The 27,457-nt window shown below is 41.8% G+C and overlaps 1 protein-coding gene across 1 annotated transcript in view; it reads left to right on the top strand.

Annotated features, from left to right (window-relative positions):
- scfd1 (sec1 family domain containing 1) overlaps window positions 1-26,010 on the top strand; it is a 42,941-nt gene extending 16,931 nt beyond the window's left edge. Inside the window, exons 14-25 of the mRNA XM_050062293.1 lie at window positions 908-989; window positions 1,525-1,621; window positions 2,746-2,816; window positions 13,101-13,180; window positions 13,686-13,748; window positions 16,553-16,628; window positions 19,833-19,886; window positions 23,557-23,609; window positions 23,735-23,768; window positions 24,153-24,218; window positions 25,643-25,711; window positions 25,809-26,010. Of these exons, the coding sequence (XP_049918250.1) occupies window positions 908-989; window positions 1,525-1,621; window positions 2,746-2,816; window positions 13,101-13,180; window positions 13,686-13,748; window positions 16,553-16,628; window positions 19,833-19,886; window positions 23,557-23,609; window positions 23,735-23,768; window positions 24,153-24,218; window positions 25,643-25,711; window positions 25,809-25,832 (769 nt within the window). The 3' untranslated portion in view covers window positions 25,833-26,010. The remainder of the gene's footprint in view (window positions 1-907; window positions 990-1,524; window positions 1,622-2,745; window positions 2,817-13,100; window positions 13,181-13,685; window positions 13,749-16,552; window positions 16,629-19,832; window positions 19,887-23,556; window positions 23,610-23,734; window positions 23,769-24,152; window positions 24,219-25,642; window positions 25,712-25,808) is intronic.
- Window positions 26,011-27,457: the final 1,447 nt, after the last annotated feature.

The following is a 27,457-nucleotide window of genomic DNA, read 5'->3' as shown; positions in this document are numbered from 1 at the left end:
CCAAACTTGCAAAATCCGCCTGGCCACACCCAGTTGGCGAAGCGCAGGTGCGCTGCGCCTCCGCCGCGCCCGGTCTGCGAAACTAGAGCCCATAGTGTTGCATACAGCATTCATATAAGTGCAGTCCATCCAAGAACAATAAAAATTGTATGTAGTACTCATGTCTCATGGCTCCACTGTCTCTGACGCTGATGTAGACAAGTGACTTGGAATAAGAGAATGGACCAACACTTCTGCATCAGGATAAATTGTCTGCCTTAATCTGTTTGGACAGACTGCAGCTTCTCTCTTTCTACTTTCCATTCCATATCTCTGTCTGCTGCTCATTTAGTTTTAAAATGACCACAGACTTAATAACTTTCCTGGAAGAGCCATTTCCACTGAGGTGCCCTTCAGGAAAGCCCAGAACACCCATCTGTTCGATCAAATCGCAGCGTTCCTGAGAAGTTCTGTTTCTGCTTCTGTTCAGTGAATAACTCTGGTTGCCTGTAAGCAGGTTTCTCAGTAACTTCTGAAGACAGAATTTCCAAAACACCAGAGGACAGATGAGCCTGGAGCCAGGGAACATGTGATTAAATTTTTGGTTGTGATTTCCACCACAGCCCTGTGGTTGTTTTCCATCTGTAACCATGAAACTGTGTTCGAAACTCAACCAAAACAACCTGCTGTCTGCTCCACAGCTCAGCTGGACTGTAGAATGGGATTGACAGGGATGTTTGTTTCTGGGTGAAAGGGACAGCTGGAGAAGTGTTGAGTGTTTGAGGAGGTCTGTTAGTTGTGTAATTATCGTCTTTTTCCACAGATCGCAGTGTGAGATACTCAAGTGTAAAGTGTAGCAGATTGAGTTTCCTTTTCAAAATGTGCTTTTGTGTGTGTGTGTGTGTGTGTGTGTGTGTGTGTGCTGCAGCTCTCTGCCCGAGCTGCTGGAGAAGAAAAGACTGATCGACCTGCACACCAACGTCGCCACGGCCGTCCTCGACCACATCAAGGTACAAACCGCAGTCACTCTCCAAACCAATGAAATGACTCTGACACTTGATGCCAGCGTTGTCAAAACAAACTGAATGAAAGAGCGATGTTTGTGGTTAGTTTTTCTGTTTTCAAAGTTGGGTTTTATTTAGTTTCAAACTCAACACAGTTTTTAGTTTATGTAAATAAACACGTCCATGCGGAACAAGATGTTGAATAGATGTAAAATTTTCTATTCTTGGATTTTTACCTTTAAGGCTCATATATGCTTAACGTTAGATTCGTATACGGACACAAACAGAGCTTTATGTCTGTACTCTGCATTCATTTCGTACATATTTGTGCATGTTTTTTGAGAGTTTATGGACACAGACAAAATGGAGCAAAACCAGTTCCTAACTCCAGTGTATCAGCAGACATGCTAACGTCAAAGTTAACATTAAAGATTCAAAGTTAGCGTGCTAATGTGTGAAGATCAGTGCAAAAGGAGTACATACCTATTAGTACTAGTATGTATCAGTACACAGTATAACTTGATTCTGTCTGTGTCCTCAGAGTCGTAAACTGGATGTTTACTTTGAATATGAAGAAAAACTGATGAGCAAGTTGACTTTAGACAAATCTCTGCTGGACATCATCACTGACCCAGACGGTATGAACACACACAGATACACATACACATTTGCACTTCATGGTTATCAAAAGGCATTCTGCTATTAAGCCAAACACTAACCCTGACCGATATACCGAATGTTACCACCTCAGTGGGTGCTGCACTCCACTCTGCAGCTGCTCCTGAGAGTAACATAATGACACTGATCTCGAGTGCACAGCTGATATTTACGTGGATTTTTTTACACGATTTGACAAAAGTGCATATTTAATAGATTCAGTGTAGACAGAGAGCTCTGATGGTACGTGATACTATGCGATAGTCTGAAGCTCGAATTCTTTTAGGATATGGTAACCACTCAAAAGATCGGTGAGTAGCTTACTTACTATCTTCCTAAGCTTGTAACTTTACTTTTTAAAAAAGAAAACACGTCTTATAAATGACACATAATGAAGTCAGCAGCAAGTAGCCTAGCTTGTTATTAGCGATGGTCATTTACCAGACACTTTCAGCTCCCTGGCGATCTGTCTCCAGCCAGTCTTCACCTGATGTAGGTTGTTGTGAAATAAGGCGGCATTGTGTGGATAATTCGTTCTTTCAACTTCATGATTCAGTCGTTACACATTTATTGCGGCTCTTTCAAAGTAAGCGACAGGAGTTAATATAAACACATGACAAAAGTTAAGCTCTAGGACACGTCTTTCATCAGCTTCGAATCCAAAATGTTGCCAAATTGGTGCCATTTTAGTTTTCTTGAGAGACTAACTCTGCCATGTCTTCTCTTGTCACCCCAAAAAACACATGAACTTTCAAGTAAACAAACAGAGCTTGCATTGCTCTGCCTTTCCCACCTCTACTGAAATTTCATCTCCATGTTGCTGTGCTCGGTTCACAGCCGGTCATACACTTTGGTCTCTGTACGTTTCTTTATGAACAAACACAATGTCAGAATGTGTCATAATGACAAAGGTTGGTTAAGCCGGTATGCATAAAATCAAGCCGGTTTGAATTCGTACACTGGACTGGACCGGCAAAATGGGAAATTCTGGTTGCAAATCATAAATGCAGTTGAGGAGCTTGTGGCTCGTTGAGGCAGAGCAGGTTGTGTGTTACAGTGAAATATCAGACAAACTAAAGTGTGTGTAAATGTTTGTGTTCATCAGCCGGGACCCCAGAAGACAAAATGAGACTTTTCCTCATCTATTACATCACTGCTCCACAGGCTCCTTCAGAGGTAACACACACACACTCACACACACACACAAACACACACTGATAACTACAATAACAAGCCAACATTATAAAATGTGTTACAGACAAAAACAACAACAAAAAAACAGTAATTTGAACAAAACAGTCCATAAACAGGTTGAACCACAACTTTTGGTGCAAATTATTAAAAACAAGACGATGTAAAATTAGAAACAGCGACACATTCGATTTTGAAAAAAAAAAACAAAGCGTAAAAACTACAAAATCACAGCTTCTTCAGTGCGTACAGTCTTAAAGACATCCATTTAAAAAAGTTCTTGAACCTTTTCAGTGCATGGCTACTAGCAGGATTTATGACAAATAGCTTTTAGCCCTTGAAGCCCTCTGGAGTTACACATAAGCACGACCTTCTCCAACAAATCTTTGAAGCTGTGAAGTGCTGACACATTACGTAGAGAAAGTTGTTCCCATGTGTATCCGACCTCAACATATTCTGTGAAAGAGCTGCAGAGTGTTTCGGGTTTTTTTGTGCAGCCATAACAATGAAGTCTTTGACAACAAGCTAAGTGTAACTAATAATATCCATGAGTAAAGTCTGGCTCTTTGAGAACGCAGAACAACAAATATTTTCCATGTTAAGAAACGTGTTTTCATTTTAAATCAGTTCCTCTTTGTATTCACCAAAATGCGAGTGCTTCCAAACCGCTGCTGTGATGGATGTGGACGGTCTGACCTCAGAAGTGTATTATTGGAACTGTCATCGTATTTGACACTGAGTGAAGTGAACTGGGACCACAGACCATTGTGAGTCACCAAACCGCCCCTGCACCAGCTTAACCAGAACCGTCACACTTGGCTTTGATGTCTCAATTGTTCTCTGAGAGTTAAGTCACATCAGTGACGGACGTTCGGCAAAAGTTCACCTTTTAACATGACGACACAACAACACACAGTTCAGGGGTCGCTTAAGTTGAAGTGGATTTTTACATTATCACAGCGATGGTATGTTGCTGTAGCTAATTTAATATATGGCCAAAGTAAATGCACAGCCTTCTCTACATACTGGAGTGTACCTCATCTCGGGCTGTTTTTCCTAGGGCTGCCCCCGACTAAGTATTTTCCTAGTTGACCAACAGTCATCATCAGGGTCCATCAGTGGACTAGTCTCCTGCATGTTTCTGATATGAATGTAATGATCAAATGATATATTGTGGTGGTTTGAGTTGAAGGTGTGAGAAAGAATAGTATCAGTAACATTGTTAACACTGTGCTACATTACAGAGAAATACAAAACCGTACTAATGAACCTTCATTAATATAGGCCTATATTTTATCTACAAGTGCACGTCACACACTGAGCGAGCCGCCTGTTAATGACGCTGTGGGCTAATGGGCATGTAGCTACTTCCATGTTTCAGATGATACGTCATGTTTGTAGTCGACCAATGAAGATGAGTTTACATATCACCTTGGGTTCGTCCTTCACCTTCTCAAAATGATCCCACACTTTGGATTTCCTGCCCGACATGTTATTAACTAGCCTGTGGAATAACCGCAGGTACCAGCCCTGGAAATTAGGGGCCGTACACATGCTGCATCTTTAACCGCCTGGAAAATGTGAGGTCGGGCACTGGGCGCTACTCTTGTGGCTTTTTTGTGCCAGCTTTCGGAGCATGGTGGCAGGTTGTGGCAGCATCGTATAGACTATTTACCTGTCCACATGACTTTCATTTTACAAAATATCTCCATTGGCATGAGAGCTCATTTATGCTCAATGGTAGGTATGGATGGAGCCTTTTGTCTGTACTCTGTTTTCATGTCGTCCGTATTTGTGCACGTTTTTTAAAGCTTACAGAAAAGGACAAATTTGAGCAGTTACCACTGGAGATCGTGGAGGCAGTGTAGCGTAGTTCAATCCAGACACGACCGTAGGAGATGACAAAAACATTTTAAAAATGGGAGAAGGGAACAAATCATTAATACAGTGAAGAGAATTCTCCGTCCACGTCACAATGTAAACTAAGCACAAAAAGAAAGGACATTTGTGTTTAGTAGATTATCTCTTTGTTGTAACAATGCTTCTTGGCAATAATCGTATACTGTTGAAAAGCCGTTTATTTCCCTTTTAAATGGTGCCACATTTGTAAGGAACATGCATTTGTGGGATGAGCAGCAGAGCTGAGAATGTGGGTTGCGCCCATGAAAAATCCACCAAATCTCTGCCTGATTGGCACCTGATTGTCAGCACCTGTGGGCATGGGCCCTGCTACACTGGTCAGTTGTCACTACCAGTGGTGACTACCCTCTAGTGCCATCTGTTGGCTGTATTGGTTGGTGGAGCTGCCAGGGGTGCAGATCTTGGTGGTAGTAGCACATATTCAAACGAGAACTTTGAGGGCGGAAGTGGAGAAGGGTTCAATGTGAACAGCAGCTGAACATGAGTCAGTCGGTTTTAAGAGCACTTGGAAGTATGAAGGCAGTCACGCTTACAACATTTGAAACCTACATATATATTTTCGTACATAAAGGGCGTATTATCTCCTAATGCATTAGGACCATTAAAATGTGTCTAGTGAATTGAAAAAACAGTTGATTTTATTACTCTAGTACGCCACCAAAAGTTAAATTTGTATTTGCAATATTAATTATTTATATAATATAAAATCAATACTATTGATAAAATATTGTGATATTATGCTGTATCATTTTTCCCCCACACCTACTGATAATAATAATGATAATAATAATAATAATATTAATGCCGCATACCATGTAACCAAATAGTGATATTTTCTGAAATGGTGATTGTGACGTGGGAATCTCACCATTCCAACCCCTAAATGAACAGTATCTCAGCACGGCCCTGGTGCAGCTTCAGGAGAGAATACAAGCCTGATTTTTCCCACGGCCCTGGTGCAGCTTCAGGAGAGAATACAAGCCTGATTTTTCCAAACTACCAACAATCATTTGACTGAAATTTAAATTTTTCTGCAGGACAAACAAGCTTCAAATAATTTTCCAGTGCAGATGTTTAATAGGACCTTACTGGTGATGTTGTATGCCTCAGCACATCAGCTACGCAGGGTATAAAGTTTCCTTTCCTCTTGATTGAATCATCTGTTTTCAGATCAATATCCCTTCTTCCAGGCAGCCATTGGTTTCACTTCATTTAGTCGAAAATCAGTTTAAGAGACTTGAAACTTTCTTGGACTTTGCGAGCATTTAAAAAACTTTGCTTGATAGGTCCGTGTTGGACTGCTCACACATCCAGTACTTTAAAATCTGCTCATGAAAAGTATCGTGGTGTAAAACTGGTGTCAGAAAATTGAACCGAAGACGAACATAGATGTTGTGAAACGAATCTTGTAAATGTAGTCATTTCTTGCATTAAAACAGTGCATCTTAAACTTTGTGCTGCTTTATGACATCAGTTCAACCCCATCAGCGTAAACATGGGAGACAGGTAGAACAAAAATGAGTTAGCATCAGTAGGAAGAGCAGTAGAAGGTGTTTTTGTGGGGATAATAAGCGTTTTATGGGATGTATTAGAAGTTGTATAAGATCAGAGATGATTCACAGTGTGACGTGAGGGTTGTGGTTTGGTGTATCATCCCGCTGGCGTTTTGTTCTGCCAAAATCAAACCTCACGCTGAAGAAGAAGAAGAAGACAGTGACTCTTGGGAGAACTTTGTGTGACTGTCCTGTGGTTCAGTATTTACTTCCAAGAACAAAACAGAGACTCTGAGGAACGTAAGAGATCTGAGGAGACTGGGAAATTAAAAACACAGCACAACAATGCTCCTCATTCTTCTCTCTTAGACCTTGAGCTGCGTCAGGGTCAAAGGTCAGGACTCTGTGTTTTATCCCCACATGTGTTTTTGTTAAGATTTAATGTCACAATGAGGGACATGCATACCTTCAAATGGTGTTGCTTTTGTACTGCAGTCTTCCCTGGGTCATGGAAAACCTGGAAAAGTCATAGAATTTCACAGTCTAATTTTCAAGGCCTTTCCAGGCCCCAACAGAGAGGGGACCAAAAATGGGAACAGTATGGAACACAAAAAATGCGCACTGAACTGAACTGAACTGAACCGTGCTGCTCGGAGGAAACGAGGCTTTTGAGACCGACACGTCAACCTTTTTTTAAATAGATAGATACAAAGGGTTTTTGTTAAGCGAACTTTTCTGGGGGACCTGATTCCCCACATCACTAGATAAACAGGATGTGTGTGTGAGTTGTCTTCGACTCGATGTCCAAAAAACTCAAATGTCAAACTTTAGCCATGGGGGTTTTTCTGGAGTTTGTTGGAGGGGTGAGTTGTCTCAGTTTTGTATGAGAGGGTCCCACAGTGTCTGACTTTGTAAACCACCGGTCCAAAATAAGCAAATAATTTCTTCATCGTCGATGGAACAACAAAAATAAAAGCGCTAGGTTTCAGGTCAGGTCTGATCAGGTTTTAGTGAGTTTGGGTCTTAAAAACGTGGGTGCTGGTGTGGGATCCAGAACTCTGCTCAAATTGTTGATCATTTTTCAGGTATTGAACAATCGACCCTGAACTGGCACAGCAGCTCTGTTTAGTTAACTCTAGAACTGGAGCTCCTCATGTCAGTACATTATGTTTATCTCCACCGTTTTGCACTAACAATCTGACAAACAAACAGTGTCTGACTCTGTGGTTACAGACGTAACTGATACAATAAACTGTGTCTATGATTTCAGGAACATCAGTCACTCGAGGCTGCTGCTGCCTCATCCGTCAGTGAGATTTAAACGAGCTTATATCAGCATTCGCCAGGTGTTTACTGAATTTACAGGGTGACGTTTAATCCCACAAATCTTTGATTAAAGGACCTCCTCACCAAAGTGACTCAACTTCTCTTTAGTCTGAGGCAATGTTGAAAAAAAGAGAACTATTAAAATATCTTGAAAGAATGTTTGATAGGTGGTTATTAAAAGTTATGAATTTGCCTCTTTAGATAACAGGAGAATTGAATTCCTGTCAGTTATGATCTATTCTAATCGTCTCCAACGGGTTCTGCAGCTTAACCCACTCCTCCTCTGTCCATCTGTATGAGCAGAACTTTTAATGCTAAATACCCAATTTAGCAAAATTTTAATAGCATAAAAACATTTTTAACTTTGTGTTCATTGTGGCAACGAAGTAATTTCAGGTCAAAAGTTAGTCAAGTTGCAACACTGTTTGTACTTTGTCGTATCTGAAGTCATCAGATTTGCAACTTGAGTCTGATTCAAGCCACAAATGGTGATAAATGTATTTCACAATGTAACGTACAAACCAGCACAGGTCTGAGTGCAGAAATCATCCAAAGGCAAATTTATACTTGTGCGTCAGCTCTATGCAGACCCTACGCATGTGCCTACACCTCTGTGAGCATTTATACTTGTGTGGTGGTGTTGCTGTGTCACTCTGCAGTTACACCTCCAAAACACTAGCTGGGGGTGGAGGTTTCTGTGAGGTGCTGTAGAGTTTATTTGATTCAAAACACACAAACACACATTAAACATGGCTTAATAGAGACAATTTCAAACACAAGTACACAAATCAGCTTCACTATAACTCGCAGCATTCACAGACAAACACTTGTCTTTATCTGGACACATTTTCCCCACAAATACAACATGCTAACGTTATTAGCACAAGCCTATGGCATTTTACATTGTATAAATTAGCCTAGCAGCTAGCTGACTTTTCCTCTTCTCATATGAAGCCAGGGACAACAGCAACATTTAACAAACGTTACAAACTTCGTCTCCATTACAACTCACAAGGTTCACTGACAAAACAACTGTCTTATACTAAACACGTTTTCCAAACAAAGATAACATGCTAACGTTATTAGCACAAGCCTATGGCATTTTACATTGTATAAATAAGCCTAGCAACCAGCAAAGATTTCCCCCACTCATATGATTGGTTATTGATCAGATCTGATCTGGTCAGAGTTGATCAGATCAGATCTATGGATGAGAGGAATGGCTGCTGTAAAGGCGAGTGAAGGCAAACTTTTTGACCCTGCACAATGAACAACTAAGTTTTACTTTCACTGCACCTGGAGTTCTGCTGCCCTGTCTGTGCCCAGAGTATGCTCTGCGCTCCAGGAATGTGTTGCAATGACTAACATAACTGTATATATATTCCAGCAGCACTCCTAATGAATTGTCAAGCTCCAAAAATAGGAAATCAATAAATGGTGGCATATAGTGTTATTGTGGTGGGCCATTACAAATAAATGAATGTGTGGGAAACCCTGAATTCTTCGCTCCCAATTAGAAATCGGCCAACATGAACTCAGTTGTCAGTATCTCTGAACAAAGTGAACTGAAATGTTGGGTCAGATGGTTACTCGGGCGAGAGCGTGTTTGCAGCATCTTGCTAAGACCTGTGAAGCATTCAACTCTGGTGGTTTCTCCTAAGTGGATGTAGAGAAGCTGTTTGTTTCTGAGGTTGCAGAAATTCCTCTTGAGATTTGCTTCACTGAACAAAATCAAACAAACAAAAATTCACTTGGCGTCTCAGATGACAGATTCTCAGTTCTTCCCGTCGTCCCGGGCCTGGCTTCTTCACCGTCACTCAGGGGACGCTTACATCACCAGCTGTGGATTGGCAAACAGTAGAAATGGTTTAGACAGATGGTTTCAAGTCAGCTGTGCCCTAATGTCCCCAAAACATCATTATACTAATCAGTAGCCACATTTTGGAAGACTTTATGAGAAGCATTTTCTTGGCTTTATCATATCCATGATTTCATTTTTAGCCATGATGATAAAAAAAAGATGATTGAGATGAAGCACCAAGTTCTTCTCAGAAAACAGAGACCTGGTTAGAGTCAGTGTAAAAGGAGCACAGCTGGATCAGGTTTAGTTTGGCAGAAAACGTCTCTCATCCTTTATGAAATGACAGGACTGTGATTGTTATTAGTTTCTTTTTGCTGTTAAAGATCTAATGCACCAGGAGTTCAGTCTTTTTATTCGTCAGTGTATTTTGACAATGTTTACACTTACTCCACAAAGAAGCCCACAAGGTTTCAGAACTCCCTGAACGCCACTAAGTGTTTGAATCAAAACTTTTTTTCTCGCCTCTGAAATTTCCCCAAACCTTGAGAGACAGTCAGTCAGTGGTCCAGGTCCAGGACTCCAGCGGCTGCTGTGGGCAGAGAGCTTTGCTTGTACACCTGCAGAAATAATTTAAAAAATCAGTCTCAATTATTCAGTCACTGATCATTCAGCATCCGTAAAACAGCCAAGATTTGAAAGCACGAGTCATCGTTATTCATCAATAAAGCTGTTGGGCCTCTCCAATAAAAACTCTTGGTTGGGTTATTGATCGTCAGTGACATCAGTGTTAGGACAGAGAGGTTTTCATACAGGTACATATTTCTCAGCTTTTCCTCTATTTTGAAGGTCTTTTTATGTAAACAACACATACTTGGCCATTGAAGTTGATTATGACTTTATGAGGTTTGGTGAAGTGGAAAACATTTCTGCACTTCGGTTTCACAAGGAAATGAAAACAAGCATCATTAGTTGTCTCCAGGTTGTCGTGCCAGGATGTCAGAGGACATTTTAACCTCCGTTTCCCCACATAGCGCCCAGAGATGATGAATATTGTCACATAATATTGATGAAACATTACTTTAGTTAGTGGAAGATTTTGATGGTTGACAGAAGCTGCAGCCGCGCACATTACTCATATTTTTTATTGTAAATTTTCGTTTTATATTTATGGTTCTTGACTTTGGCAGGACTTGTCCACTTGGACTCAACGATGAACTCATTAGATTTTGGTGGTCATACGTCAAGATTATTATGACTTTGCGTCCGTCTCATTTTCGTGACAGTGATATGTTAAGAGGGCCTTGGGGGAGTTTCTTCAAGTTTGGCACAAACGTCCACTTGGACTCAACGATGAACTGACTACATTTCATTGGCCGTAGATCAAGATCCTTGTGACCTTGCATCCATCCTATTCTTGTGAACCAGATATCTCAAGAACATTTTTCAGGGAATTTCTATTTTCGTAAACATCCACTTGAACTGAACGATGAACTTATTAGATTTTGGTGGTCATAGGTCAAGATCACTATGACCTTGCGTCTGTCTCATTCTCGTGACCACGATACCTCAAGATGGCCCCAAGGAAAGTTCTTCAAGTTTAGCACAAACATCCACTTGGAGTCAATGATGAACGAATTACGTTTTGGTGATCGCTGTGACCTTGCATCCGTCTATTCAAATATGGTGGTCATAGGTCAAGAGCACTGTGACTTTGCGTCTGTCTCATTCTCAGGACAGTGTATCTCAAGAAGGCCTTAGGGGAATTTCTTCAGGTTTGGCACAAACGTCCACTTGGACATACTGATAAACTAGTTGATTAGGCAAAGCTTTTGATTTACTGGTCCATCTAAGTCCCAACCCTCACCTATGGTCATGAGCTCTGGGTAGTGACCGGACGAATGAGATCACGCATACAAGCAGCCGAAATGAGTTTCCTCTGTAGGGTGTCTGGGCTCAGCCTTAGAGATAGGGTGAGGAGCTCGGAGTAGAGCCGCTTCGAAAGGGGTCAGTTGAGGTGGTTCAGGCATCTGATCAGGATCCTCCTGGGCACCTCCTGTTAGAGGTGTTTTGGGTATGTCCCACTGGTAGGAGGCCCCGGGACAGACCCAGAACCAACAGCCAACATAAGTACCCACTGGTGAATGAAGTAATTCGAGCTTGGCTGTTTCTGAAAACATTGAGGTTAGAAATAGTAAATACATCCACAGAGTCTTAGTTCGTAGTATATTAGAAATGCTCTTCTGCGGACGTGGTGTGGCAAACATGTCATGCTGCGTTCGTGCCCCTTGTATTTTGTCCGTGAGGCCTTCGCAGCGTTGCCGTGATTCTCAGCATCTTTTCAGACTTGTCCTCTGCTGACGGATGGTGTGACAGCTTTCCCCTCTGCCAAGAAATGATCCTCCCTTTTTCTTTTATCCCTATTTCACCCACCTGAGAGATGGATCACCTCGGGATTACTCCCCTCACCCTCCATCACCACCCCCTCTCTCCTCTTCCTGTCATCTGTGGCCATCCCTCTCCCTCTGTGACCAGCTCTTGGCCTCCTGTCTGTTTCTTTTTGTCTCCTCTTCCTCTCCCTCCTTTGATCTCTCTCCCCCTCTCAGCCCTCTCTTTCTCTCACCCCTTTCTCCCTCCCTCTATCTGCTGCAGAGGCTCCAGAGTGCTGCCCGAGTTTCTCACTGATGTGGTGGGATTGCATTCCTACAAAAACAGCCTCACACACTGTCTCACAGACACACTATCACGTGGCTCAGCAGTTGTGTAATCCCTCCTGCTGAGGTGCCAGTCAGGAGCTTATTAAAGTGGGCGATACACTCGACGTCACCTTCACTAGATGCACATAGGAAATAGGAATGTTTTCATAACGTGCAGATCGATGATAGGATATTTTCCTCTGCGAGGCAGAGAGGCCTCTGAAACAACAGATTCAAGCTGGTGTGATGATGAACTCATGACTGAAACCAGTGTTGCTGACACCGTTTGAGGTGGTGTGGCTGCTGTGGTTGCCTCTGTGTATAGGTGCATGACGGTCAAAAAATCAATTCACAAAATTGAAATCAAGAATCATAAATTTAATATTTGCAGTAAAAAGTTATGTAAAATATTGCTGTTTATAAAATGAGAGAGCTGTTTAAAGCTCAGTTCAGACCAATGATTCATGACGAGACAAAACTGTTTTAAACGTTGCAGAGAAAAGTGTCAGCGGTGTGAACTGACCGGTCTGAGCTTGACTCAAGCCGGCTGATGGTGTTACCTGACACTCAGCTGGTCAAATCACGTCACCTGTTTCAATCAACTTGTAGCGAAGTCCGCTGGTCAAGTCAAAATGACCACAGCCAGCGTGTTGGCTTTCTGCGGCAGGTGCTCCGTCCCCGCCAAGCCCTCTGTTTCCATCCTCGCGGTGTGCCGTGTTAGATGGTGGGTTGCTGTTGCTGCTCACTGTATGTGCTTGTGTGCCCTCACATACCCACATTCCCCGGCTTTTCTTGTTGGTATCTGACACGAAAGTCACTGCCCAAGCGGCGGTAATCAACGACTTCAGAATGAGATTAGGTTTTTGAGGTACCTGTTATCTCTGACTGAGGCTTTAGGGTTTGTTGAGCCAGCTCAGACAAAGAATGCCCGGCTGTGTTGAACGTCTTCGTGTTTCAGCCCTCGGGTTATCTTGTGTTTTCTCTGTTATCCCATCTTGTTATTTAAAAGTTTATTGTCTGATGTTGTGTGTTTCAGACGGACCTGGAGCAGTATAAGACGGCTCTGTTGGACGCAGGCTGCGACCTTTCACCTCTCAACTACATCAAACAGTGGAAGTAAGTCTGTCTAATGTAATAAACTTCAAAGGTCTTTGTAGCATCGTCAGACCACAGCTTTGGTTTTGAACACTTTTGGTGTGCTTCGAGCCTTGACAGTTTTTGTCTGTTGACATTGACGATTTGATTTATGTCCTATAGTCATGTTTCATTTTGTTCCAACACCACAACCTTGTGTCATTTTTGGGAACACCCTGAAGAGAGCACGCTATAATAACGTGTCGTCTCTGTTCTGAAAAATTAAAGCTGTAGTTGGTCACTTTTATAAAATAACTTTTCATCATATTTGTTGAAACTGTCACTGTATCAACAAAAAATTTCATCTGTCTCATATACTTTATACTGTTGAGAATATAGTGACAGTGTCAGCAAATGTGACACAAAGTTAAAATCACAAAAACCACCAGCTGTAGCTTTAAGTAAGAATATTTTGGCTCTATTGTCAGGATAATAAAACTGATGGAGCAGAGTGTAACTCTTTCACGTTTCCTCTCATCTTTTCCAGGGCCTTTACCAAGATGGCCGCCACCCCGGCCAACTATGGCAACAGTGGAGTCAAACCCATGGGGTAAGTTAGAAACATTAGAGGTAATTTTACATGACACATGGTGCTCAAAACTTCTTAAATCACCAAATAAATGCACACCCAAAATTCTAGAAATTTTGTTAAAATGCAAAAGAGAAAATATTGTGCAGAAAACCTTTTTGCTGAAGATATGAAATGAACCCAGCTCTGTGAGAGGGAGTAATAATTAGTGATTTAAACCCTGAGAAGTGTGTTTATTGGAAAAGTTTCTGTTGTGAATCAGCAGCAGTCGACGTCAGCTGGAAATACGACGTATTACCTCATTAATCTCTCCAACAGCTGAGAAATACGTCTGGAGACGATAAATACAAAACACTCTGTCTTACTAATATTACTTTTAAAGCAACCTGTGAGCAAGGCACTTGAAAGAATTTCCAAAACTCCTCATGTAGGAAAAATAAAAATCTACTGTTTAACGTTGAATGGGGTTAAACTGATTTTTAGATAATTAGATTTTGGAAACTCTTTGTTTGTTTTATTTTAGTTCTAGACAGAAGCAGCAAACTCATCATCATCTTATAAATCACGTTGTACCTTCTGTTATAAGTCTCATTTGAATTTGTTTTCATCACTTTAATTTAATTAATGTTGTGACTCTTTTAATTCAAAGCAGTTTTAGAAATTCAGCTTTTAGATAACTCCGTTTACTCATAAACACATAAACCCACAGGGCTGGGACGATATACTTATCTCCTGATTCAACACTATCACGATACCTGGGTGCTGATTCAATATGTCCTGTGATTTTTATTAAGTAAAAATTCTGTTTTTTATGCCTCCAGCTGGTGATAGCTGTGGGAGGAGGCATTATGTTTTCGTGTTGTCCGTCCATCCTTTTGTCCGTCTGTCCTGTCATTGTGAACACAATATCTTAAGAACGCCTCAAGGGAATTTCTTCAAATTTGGCACAAATGCCTACTACTTGGTTTTTAGGGGTCAAAGTCACTGTGACCTTGCGTCCATCTCATTCTCATAAATGTGATATCTTAAGAACGGCTTGAGTGAATTTCCTCAAATTTGGCACAAATGTTCACTTGGACCCAACAATGAACTGATCAGTTTTTGGTGGTCAAAGGTCAGGGTCACTGTGACCATGTCTGTCTCATTCTTGTGAACATGATATCTCAATTGCACCTTAAGGGAATTTCTTTAAATTTGACACAAACGTCCACTTGGACTGAAGAATTAACTGATTAGAATTTTGTGGTCAAAGGTCACTGTGACCTCACAAAATATGTTTTTGGCCATAACTCAAGAATTCTTACGTTAATTATGACAAAATTTCACACAAATGACTAACAGGATAAAAATAATCAAATTATGACATTTTATATCCAAAAGGTCAAAGGTCAACTTCACTGTGACATCATCATGTTTTGCATAAAACACTTTTCTGTCCATTACTCAGCGTGATAACTCAGGAACAGAGAGGGAGACATTTGGTCAGATACTGAATTGGTGACTCTAATCTTGAAACTGTGCTGATTGTATAGATCTTCTGTGTGTGAAGCATCCATGTTTTCACTGACATGGAAGCTGAGCTCAATTCATTGATTCACACAGCCTCATGTTATCAGGCCATGAATGAGACAAGAATTGGCGAGCTAGCCAACCCTGCACTGGCTGAACTTGAGTTGGTGTTCGAGCAGCTGAAGGTCTGTGTCATTGGACCGTCCGCCATGCCGACTTTCTTGTTTCTGCTTTCTTTTTCTTGAAACGCGAATGACGTCACATTACTTAAAACTTACCACAATAAAAGGAGCAACTTCTTTCCACCCCTGTATTTGAATTATATCGATTCGGGCATTTACAAAATTGTTTAAAAAATTGTAAGAAGAAAAATGGCGATACTTGGGTGAACCCATTTTTCTTTTCCACTAGAAATAAATACTCAGTCACCTGTTTATTATTAAAACAGTCATGTGATAAACCCCTTCATTAAGGTTATAATGTTCAGTTACTGTTCTGTTTTAGAGTTCAACAAATACTGTTACCTCGAAATCCACTCACTCACATTTTCTCAGTTTCTTTCACGTGTCACAGTCTTTAATGTCATGTTGCTTTTGTTCATTGAAGGATTTCCTAATTGTGAAATCAGTCCGTCCAGGAAATATATTAGTATTTCCTTTGGAGTCCCGTGTGTTCTCGCCACAAATGAAATTTTATTCATGTCAGTATCATAGTGAGCCATGAAAGCACTTAAATGAAAGTTAAAGCTTGAGCACTGAGGGTCCTTGAACTAACAGCTGAAAACTGAGAGGTGAAAACAGCTGAACTGTCTGTTGAAGTTTGTAAGATAAAAGCATTTCAACTATAAAGGATGAAGGCAGTTTAAGTTTCAGTTTAAGTGCCAGCGATAGTTGAAGTGTGTGAACTGATATCAGTTGAAGTGTTTGTTGGTATACAGCAGTGGAAAGGTATGAAGTATTTCAACTGTCAGTAAAAGTAGCAGAAGTGTCAGTTAAAGTGTGACTCCTCTCTAAAACAGTTAAAAATCATCACTTCAGTTGACACCAGTAGTTTTTGCATTACAGTTGCAGTAGCAGTAGTAGTCGTAGTATTTACTGTAGCACCAGCAGTACAAAGTGTGGTATCAGCAGTATTATTAGTATCAGTAACAGTATTTTTATTCATTCAGTTGAAACAGGGTTGTGTTCAGACTACCAGCCTAACCCTGTCCTCCTCCTCCTGCTCCTCCTCTCTGTCTTACCTCTCCCTCCTCCTCCCCTCCTACTCTCCCCCCTCGTTTCCTCCCTCCTCTCCCCCTCCTCCTTGGTCCTCTGTAGCCTGTTTTCCAGAGTGATGAACACCGGCTCCCAGTTTGTCATGGAGGGAGTGAAGAACCTGGTGGTCAAACAACATGTGAGTAAAATCAGCACAAGTTCATACAAACATCATCTGAACCCGACAAACCTGCATCTATTGAAGCACTTGTACAGGTAAGATGTGACAGGTGGTCTTTGTGGTAGGCTTTTTGTCCTGCTCCTCCTCCACTGTGATTGGATGGGCGCGGGATACGGTGATATTACGATACTTGAGTCGTGAAACAATATATTATGATTACTTGGCGTCCGTTTATTTGATACAAAATTGCCATGACAAAGTTTGTCATACCGTGCCATATTAATTATTTCCTCCACCCCAAGTAAAAAGTGACAGTGACGAGTGCAAAGTTTGACTAAAAGTTGAACATTTTTTAACTTTTGGCTACTAGGAAAGAAAAGAAAAGCGTGCAGCACTCTTAGCAGAATAGACGCTCAAGGCGTTGTCACGCTGCTGCTGTTTGTAGCAGAGTGTAAATATGCGGCACTCTCATTACAAAGACTTAAAAAAATAGGTTAGGCAACTTTTAAGGTGGAATGTTAACTTGTAATGTTACTCAATGCATGAGTTGATGACGTGAATCCATCAGCACACCTTAAATTTCACTGTGACAACTTTGACCATCACTTTAGTTTTTATATGACACACACTTTTAGTAATGACTTTAAAAATATAGATTAATTTGGAGCGGATTATGTGAAGGTCATATATTCTAATCCTCACTTCCTGTGGGCTACAGCAACACTAAACCCCTGAGCTTGCCTGAGAAGGACTAAATGCACAAAGCTGCTATTTTTAAATATCCCATGGAGAGAGACTCTCACTGCAGCCTGATCTATTTTGTTCTGAAAATGTGGGCGTGCAGCCTCGTTCTGTGGACGATAAACCAGGTGCAGACTGATAAAGGAGGAAATACAGTGAATGCTAGATGGAGCAGTGAGTGACAACAACCCCGCCCACATTTAAGAGTGTGGTCTGCAGTGGAAACTTCTAGGCACCATGTCTGAAGGTACCATACCGAAAGTGTTTGGTGGAAACAGGCCTTATGGTACAAGAGAAAAACGAGAACGGTCATGTTTTTAGAATTTCGGCATCGACTTGGTACAGATGTATCTGTTGTCATGACATCCCTCCTGCAGGCTGTTTTTACATCACAATAATTTAGAAAACACTTTAATCACATGCAAATTCAAACATATACTGTATGAAACATTAAATGACTCAAAAATCAAACTTCTTCTGTACATAAAGAAAAAATATCTTGTAAATCTAATACTGTCATGAAGCTGTCTGTTCAACCAAATATAGAGAGACAGAGATAATTATATACAGTATATGCTGCATACGTCGTCACTTTGCCCAGCCCTAAATTCAGTCTAAATCTTTTGGCACAAGTCTTTCCCTTCTCTCACTAACTGGTGGTTCTCTTTTCTTTTTTCATCATCAAACTTCTAAACCAAACAAACCCTCAACATCATGAGCAGTAGCTGGAGTGAAAGTTGGGCTGTAATGGTTCATATATTTGTACACAACCGTCACAGCCCGCTGCATGCAACTGCACACAGAATACACAGTTTGTAGATTGATGGACATAATGTGGAACCAAACTTCACACAGGCGAGTGACGCCTGGAAACTTTTAGCCGTTAGCAACATGTGCTGAGGTTAGCACAACAAGCTGTTTGACTGCGACTCAGTCACACTATGGCGATGAAATGAAACGGTGGACCCGCCTGCAGGTTCCCACTCAGCTACAAAAACAACAACAGAGAAAGAGAGATGTGTGTAAGATGCGGACGATGTGTGTGTCGCTCTACCATTGTGAATAGAAACACATCCAACATGCTAACGCACATTCAACAGCATCACTCAGATGAGCCAGTCACTGAGACGAGGAAAATGTTCATACAGTTTCTAATGTTCCACTTTTAGAATGAAAATAGTTCCCCAAATTCTTCCCTCAGTCCCCAGCAGGAGGGTCGTGTCTTCTGACGACTGTCTGTTCTCAATAAACCAAAACAAACGGACCTTTGTGCGTTTTGGGTTTTTTTTTCCCCCCGCTTTACTGAACTCACACCGAGCCGCAACTCCTGTGTACCGTTACACTCCTGAGTGAGAGCTTTTGTGACCAGCCGCCATGTTGGAGGACAAAGACTGTAATCCTCATCTCTTCTCCCTGCTCATGATTTACAGGACATTTTCTTTCTTTTTTCTTCGAGTCATTTTCCCTCGTCTCTGTGTCTTCTCTTCTCCTGTTGACACTTCTCCAACATGGCGGCATGTCCCCACGTAACCGTTGGCAACCGGCCTCGAAACATTCCTCCGTCCCTCAGCTGTACGTCGTCACCTGAGAACAGCAGATCATGCTTTTATTTGACCTGATTTCACCTCCAAAGCATCACCACTCCCACCCGTCTGCATCTGGCAGGAGGTTAAATCAAGCGTACCTAATGTGACGGACTCTTCCTTCCTGGACAGCAGCAGGGATGATGACAACAAGGATGATGATGGGGTGTTTCAGGGTGAAACTGGCACTAACATGAAGTCATTTATAATCATTACACACACACACACACACACACACACACACAGAGGGAGGTGGTGTCTGTTTTCTACATACAGGAGCTGAACTGGGACCAGCTGAAGTCGGAGCTCGATGCTCTGCGGAGCTGCCAGAACATTACCGACTCTTGCAGTCTGGATGGAGCTGTTGACACTCTGTCACAGAGGATATTTACAGACTTCTTCCACATTCACGTCTCCAATATTTTGAAAATAGCTGCTTGCTAAATTTTTGAGAACAGAATCCAAATGAAATAAAACAAAGATTCCTGCAGATTAAAACTGAAACTTACGGTTCATCTGAATTTTATAAACCAACCTGGAGAAGAAAGAGCAAAGACGAGGGACTGTGAGGTTTCACTGTTAAAACCTGGAGCACAACGGGTGGAAATAAATTAATTACATTATAAACTTGGACATTAAATACTCATATCTGTGGTCGACAGACTGACAGAACTGCCAATACCCGTGTGAAGCATCTGCTTTCGTTATGTTTCTCCACTCAACTCAGGTGTTCCTGTAGTTTGTTACCTGCCTGTATATATTTCTAATTGATTCATAAATGCATTGGAGAAACAGATGGCCCTACATTAATTCCCTCCTGGAGACAGGACTGTTTCAATGTGTACACAGATTAAATGTCACACCAAAATAAACAATGTGATGATGATGTATCTTCCAGAACCTTCCAGTCACTCGGATCCTGGACAACCTGATGGAGATGAAGTCAAACCCTGTGAGTCTGTTCATTTTTTCTTTTAGTTGTCATAATATCTCTGAATTTGATAAACATTAGGTAGAGAGTTTGTCTACAGGCCACTGAACATGATTATTTTTACTGTTTACTTCTGCAGTCGTTCCTCCTGAAATCTGCAGTTGTATAAAAATCTGCCTCCTTAATTTGTGCCATGATTGTAGGGCTGACCCAAATGCATCAAAGCTGCAAACGCTGCCAAGGTTATCGACCTCCAAATCATTATTTAAATAGTCCGTTGGTGTTTTGGTGGATGGAGCACGTCAAGTGGCGTCCACATGAATCCCAGGACCAAAAGTTTCCCAGCAGACCATCAGGTTGTAACGAGATAATTAATGTTATTCACGTCATCAGTCAGTCAGTAGTTTAAATGTTTTGGCTGATCGGTGTATATATGAATAAGCCCAACAAAAACACAGCCCATAAACTGAGAAACACTGATCTGACATTATTCAGTCTACAGCAACATTGATTATTATTAGTTATTCTCAGAAAGGATATTTAAACTTAGGGATAGCTTTGTAACTCTGACGCTCTCTCATCTAACGTGAGTCACCAGCAGCACTGAAACTGGGACAATTTGACCACGAGTGATGCGCTAGCAAGATGTTGAAAAAGTGTTGAAATATCTGTGCCAGATATTCCAAAGGAAACTGGCATACTCACAAATCTACAATCATCTTGGCAAATCACTCGAAAACCATGAGTACAGCTCAGGGCCTGTGTCCACATGGTGTCTTTTCTCAGCACCAGCATCTTTTTTTCACTTGTTCCTCCCAGTGAGGAGAAGCGTATGTGGCCTCCTAAAGAAAAAGGGCTGCGGTCAGCGTGTTTTTCAGAGTGTCCGCCTTTGTTGTGCAGCAGCTCTGTCGGCTTCCAGTTGAAAATCTCCCAACTTTTCAGAAAAGAGCTGGTGACGTCACTGCTGCTTCTTTAGCTAAGTTAATGTCTGCTGTCACAACAGAGACAGAAAGGGTCATTTATTTTGGAGCAAATCAGCCGGCATACACTGGATGTTGCTGGTGAATGTTGAGCTTTTATCACCCTTCACTCTGTAAGCATGTTGCTGACTGTGTAGTCAACCCTCAGTTAGTGTAGCTTGTTGTTACAGAAACGTACCCATGCAGAGCACGTAATTAAAGAAGCAGTAATTAAAACGTTACGTCATTAAAAAAGCATTCTTGGAACCCATCGGCTGTATTCGGCGTCTGACTTCTGGTAGACGGCGAATACAGTCTCTGGGGGCAGACCCCCGATTTTTTGGCATTCCGGTTTGATTTGGGCGGAGGAGGCGAATTTCCGTTTCCGACTTCCGCTTATATATAAGTAAATATGCTGAACCATTGCGATGGATTCAGAGTTTGCAGTGACGCCATTTATGTTCCGCCTCATTATTTCACCGCACGGAGCGTTTAACCTGGCAACAACTGCAGCCGGCTCAAACGTGATTGGTCAATATCACGCAGACTACAAACAACCTACAACCGGAAACCAGGGCTCTTCCGCGCTTCTTCCGGAGGCAAGATCTCCGGGGTTTGCCTACAGACTCTACATTCACTGAATGTAGACTCTGTATATAGAGACTATTAAAAAAGTAGCTGAAATGCTGAAGAAAAATGTGGACACAGGCCCTCAGACCTCTTGCAAAGTATTTTTTATTACTGATAATGTTACTGCGACCTGCGTGCTGACAAAGTTGACATTATTTTAGGTCTATTAAATGAAAACTTGTGTTTTAAAAAAGTCCTACTTTGGTACTCGTCTGTCATTACCCCCCACTCAAAGCTTTGATTAATCAGGGATGGTTCTCACTGAAGCTTTGATGCGCAGAAAATGACTTGGGACAGCTCAACATGACTGTCTGTCACTGAGTGGATCCTGAAAAATGTTCAATTATTTCAGAAATTTTAAAACGTGTTAGGGATGCACGATAATTTCAGCAAGTCATAGGTATCAGCCGATATTGGCTTTAAAATTAATTATCAGAATCAGCCAACGTGCTTTTTCTTATTTTGCACTATGTATAAATATTACACACACTCACTGAAAAGGATTGTATATTTCTCCATCTGCTGGTGGGCCGTCATGATGTTGATTCCACTACAGAAGAGACTTGATGACCAACCAAAATTAGTGAATTGATTTTGGTTATCGGTCAAATGAGACGTTATATATCAGCATATCGGATACCGGCAAAAAATTCAACATCATGCATCCGTAGAGCTTGTGTCAAGACATGTCGACTGGTATTAAAAATACAACTAAAGAACAAGTCTGGTCTTATTCTAGATTTTCTTCTCATCAAATATCACGTTCAGACTCAACCGACACCATGTTCGTCCGTCTCTCTACACTCCCTGACATCCTGTCTGTGTCTCTCAGCTCCGAGCTCATTGGTTCCTACTGAAGATCTTTAAAGACACAAATAGTTCCACCAGTAATTTATTCAAACAGCTGCTCACTGCAGGTTTTATCAGACAAACAGGAGGAAATAGTGACTTTGTTGGGGACTATTTTCAGTGGCGGATTAATCCACATGTGGTGCTCTGGTGACAGCAGGACGGTGTGTGTGGGATTGAGTCAAAATAAACTACAGTGTGCGTGTGTGTGTGTGTGTGTGTGTGTGTGTGTAAGAGAGATAATATCACAAACACACACACATAATTGAACTCACATGTGACCACACATGAACCCATCGACACACAGTTTAACACACACACACACGCAGTTTGATGATGATGATGATGAATGAGTGAAATTTTTTGATTCAGCTTCTTAGCTCATGTAGCCATTTGACCCTGCACACACACACACACACACACACACACACTGCAGGTTTCTCAGCGTCTGCAGTTACAGACGACCAACAAAGATCTTGTTGTTGTGAATCTGACAGAGGGAGAGAGGAGGAGGAGGAGGAGGAGGAGGAGGAGGAGGAGGAGGGAGACAGGACTGGGATGAAGATGAAAGAAATAGAGGAGCACATTCTCCCTCTATCAGATTATCCTCAGTGTGTGTGTCTGTGTGTGTGTTGTGTTGAGCTAATGTTGAATGCAATAAGAAAAGCGCTGCTGTAGAATATTAAAGGAACAGTTCAACATTGTGACGTGTTAGCTGAGCTTAGCGTAAAGAGTGGACACGGGGAAACAGCTAGCCTTGCTCTGTCCAGAAAACATTCCTGGTTATGTCACACACTTTGTGTTCTCATTTGATTATGTTTTGTAACCTTTTGTGTATTTATTCATGTTTGATCCCCTCGGGGCTCCAGACTGAGTCACACTGTGTCAGATAAACTGTGATGAAGATGAAGCTGCAGGTCAGAGGTTTATCTCTCAGCAGAAACATGTAGCAGATGAAAGACAAATAAATATGGATGAGGTGAAGCAGAGCTGCAGCTGATCCAGTTTAACTCTGTCAGGTTTTAACTGGTATAAACTCAGAACTGAAGAATTTTACTGCATCATCGTCTTCAGTGAAAAAACACAACACGGACACAACACACAGACGGTTATGGAGCGTTTATATCCGTTCAGTGAATGTTAAAATATTTCAGGTTCATCCAAAACAAACTCAGATGATCCTGGTGGACGTGACCCCCTGATGAATCAGCTGTTAGCTCCTCTGACTGATGTTTGTCTCTCTGATCTTCCAGGAAACAGATGACTATCGATACTTCGACCCAAAGATGCTGCGAGGCAGCGAGAGGTACCGCTCTGACATGTTTTTAATCCCTGCTCATCACTTCATTTACCTCAAGTGTTCAGGTTCAGTAAAACTGGTATAAAGCTCAGGAATGTCTCATCATCGTCTCTCCTCTTCCTCCTCTTCAGCTCCATTCCCAGGAACAAGAACCCGTTTCAGGAGGTGAGTTTCTGTTTCTGGACTAAAGTTTGATTGATGAGATTCAGTTGGAGTTATTTCCAGGACAAACACAGGATGAAAAGGGAATACAAGACGGACTGGAAATGATGCTGTGCGTTAGAAATCTGTCTCTTGAGTAAATTCCTTTTAGGCAGGACTGTGAATCTACCAGAGGTCTGAAACAATCACAGACAACCACACAATAAAAGCCATCGTCAGTTCTCTTTGTTTTAGGGCTTTTATTATGAAAAACCACACAAGAGACAGACAACACTCTGTTTTTTGTTTGTTATTCTGTATTTTTTCAGCTCTGAATGAACAAACCTATGAAAGTGTTCCTGTGCTCCTGCAGACAGAAGCATGATGCTGTTGATGTCTTTGTTTCAGGCCATCGTGTTCGTGGTGGGAGGAGGAAACTACATCGAGTACCAGAACCTGGTGGACTACGCCAAGGTACAGTAACACTGCGAGTTCTACTGCAACTACCAAACTGCCACAGAAATCTGCATTATTAAAAAAATAACTGAACTGTTTTAAAGTCATTCAGTCCTCCATGACACCACCTTTGAATGAGTGAAATTCAGAATACAAATGTATGAAGCAACCTTTAATATAACCTTCTTTCACATGCAAAATATCTTTTAAAAGTAACTGTTTCATACGTCTTTTTACTATATATAATATATATATTTATAATTCCCCACCAAAAGCTACGTTTTACAAGATTACATTCGAATACGAGTTCTTTATAATTTACCTTCACCCATGCTCACTTTTACTGAAGAGAGTATATACACATCTTAACGTAACTCAATGCGACCTCTGTTAGTTAATAGTTCCGGCCACCAGCTGCTAACTGCTAACAGCTAACAGCTAACATTAACTAGCTCTCCTCTTGCTGATGTCATCATGGATTTGTCGTTAAACACTGAAACCATAGGGTGTATCCTGTGACGGGTCGATAGCGAGTTTACTGTGTTCATCCGTCCCGACGGTGTCCCACGAAGATGTATGTTTGTCCAAAACACATTTTACATTTTCGTGGGTGGCTGTGGCTCAGAGGGCAGAGCAAGTCGTCCACTAATCAAAATCTTGGCATTTTGATCCCGGCTCCTCCAGTCAGCATGTGGAAGCATCCTTGGGCAAGACACTGAACCCCAAACTGCTCCAGATCGCCGTTCCATTTGTGTGTGGTAGCCTCGGCCACCAGTGTGTCAATGTGTGTGTGACTTGTGGTGTAAAAAGCGCTATGCAAGTGCAGTCCATTTACCATTTCTGTTGTCCCGGGACGTTGTTAAGCTGGAGTCCTGCTTTTTAGCCTGCTCAGTATTGATGTGACACAACAGAAAAACAATAACCACTGCTATCAGTGAATGTCACCTTATTTGCAGAGAGGCCAGTGGCGGTCAACAAAGCGAATATCTGCTGATAAATTGGTGCATTTTTATTATTCGGTGTACATGGATGGATATTACTGCTGCATACGTGTCATTTTACTGCTGTAGATATTTAAGGTTGAGTTCATTTTTACTCCTTTACATTCTGTTAGGTCGTTTAATCTCCAGTGATGCATCATATTCTGTAAGATCATTACATGTCTGTCCTGTGAGAACCGCATATCTCTAAACATCTTTGTGACGACGACTTTTCCAGCTGATCCAAGACGGTTTTTAAAGAGTTTATTTAGCTTCAGAAGGAGAATTCTCTTCATCCTTCAGTTTATCACAAACATTCAACATCAACACGTGGAGATACATGGTTTTCACTGGACAGGAAGTAACTAAAGCTGTCAGACAAATGTAGTGCAGTAAAAAGTACAATATTTGCCTCAAATGTACTTAGTTACTTTCTGCCGCTGACTTCCTGTCTGTCCTCAGGTCAAACAGGGGAAGAAGGTCGTTTACGGCTGCAGTGAACTCTCCAACGCTGCTCAGTTTGTCAAACAGGTGAGACACAAACACACCTGTCCTCCTGTTGCTCATTAAAGGAGCAGTCCGTCACTTCTTTAACGTGTCTGTTGACCTTCTCCTTTCCTGTCCACAGCTCTCCCAACTCGGCCAAAAGTAAAGCGGACGCCAACGACATGTGAATCTCTCTGTCTCTCGAGGTCGCCTCTGACCTCTTTATTCCAGTTGTTTTATATTAAACTCTTCTTCTGTAAATGGACTAAACATTTCCTGTCTTCACTGTAATTTCTGTCTCTTCCACCCGGCACTAATAAAGCTAATAAAACTGTCTCAACTCACGGCGGCTGCACTCTTTATTTGTATGTTGTCCTGGTGAAGCACCAGTTCTCTGAGTCCTGCTTCAGTTCAACACTAAAGAATTGATTCTCAGGGATCGGACGAAGCTTCAAGGTGATTCAGATTCAACATGAAGTCCATTTTCTTTTTTGTCTGCACATTTCACATGCAGCCAGAAGAGGAGCTGTGGCTGATTTCAACAACAGTACGACTCCTCCAAATGGGGTAAGTGCATGTTTATTACTTAGGAAACAAGCATCATATAACCTGAAATCTATTCACCTGAAATCCTGAGTGCAGAGCAGGAGCTGTCCGTGGGACAGATGTGAAGCTCTGGGTGGCCCTGCACTAACATGATCAACTTTCCCGTGTTTATCAGACTGAATATTTACAGAAGAAGGGAAAGATATCTGTTGGCTGTGATTGGTTGGTCTTTGTCACATGGCATGCTGTGCACGCTGCTGCGTTCCAAAAGCTGAACTCTGTTTATCTCAGGGCGCAGCCGTTGCACCCTGAAAAATAGGCGCTTGGGAACGTGTGCCCGCCGCAATCACCTGGCGGTTGAGCGTGCCTGCCATGCGTCTACATTGAAAACAATGTATTTGAGGGCACAAAAACATGGCATGCGTAAGGCCCCTTTGAGTACTCAAACTAAGTAACGTATTCTAAATACTTTGGATTACTTTTGGAATACTTCAAAATCCTCTTGCTGAGCTCATTTGTCTGGTTTTACATTTAAATGCTAGAACACACGACACTGTGTTGGCTGTGCATCTCCTCTGCCTACAGCTCTGATCAGGCCCAACCCTACATGAACCCACACAGTTGCTCCGCTGCACGTTACGCAGCAGCAACACTGCCAACCAAGTCGCCTCACAACCCCTCTTTCTCTTTCTCTTGTTTTCTGACCCTCTCTCATATGCGCTCTCTGTCTCTCCCCTGGTTCTCCAATATGGTCATCTCTTCTGTCACTTTCCTTCTCTCTCTCTCTCTCTCTCTGGAAAAGTCATGGAATTTATATCTTTCTATATAATGACGAAAACTCTGTCTGTCTGTGTGTTCCACGTTTTCCTCCTCACTGACTTGGTCAGTCCATGTGAAATTTGGCACAGTGGTAGAGGGTCATGGGAGGATGCCAATGAAGCAATATGACATCAATCTGGAAATCCATCGGTAAAAAAAAAAAGAAAAAAATGTTTTTTTTTTCTTCCTTTACCTCTGGAGGCACAGTGCGGAGTTTTTCAACTAACGGAAGTGCAGGAGCCTCGGCGATCGCTCACGCCCTTCACTTCCGGCGGTGCCCCCAGGGAATCGCTGTGTTGTTTACAAATACTTCGGGTAGAAAACCAGCAGAGTTTAGCTATACATCACATTTTTCATGTCACTGTATCACCGTGTAGACTAATCTGATGTTTGTTAAGTCTATAAACACAATGATTGAACAAACGT

The sequence above is a fragment of the Epinephelus moara genome, chromosome 14 (assembly GCF_006386435.1).
Source record: "Epinephelus moara isolate mb chromosome 14, YSFRI_EMoa_1.0, whole genome shotgun sequence".
Lineage (NCBI taxonomy): Eukaryota > Metazoa > Chordata > Actinopteri > Perciformes > Serranidae > Epinephelus > Epinephelus moara.
Note: the sequence above shows the minus strand (reverse complement) of the source record. Positions and strands in the feature narration are given on the sequence as shown.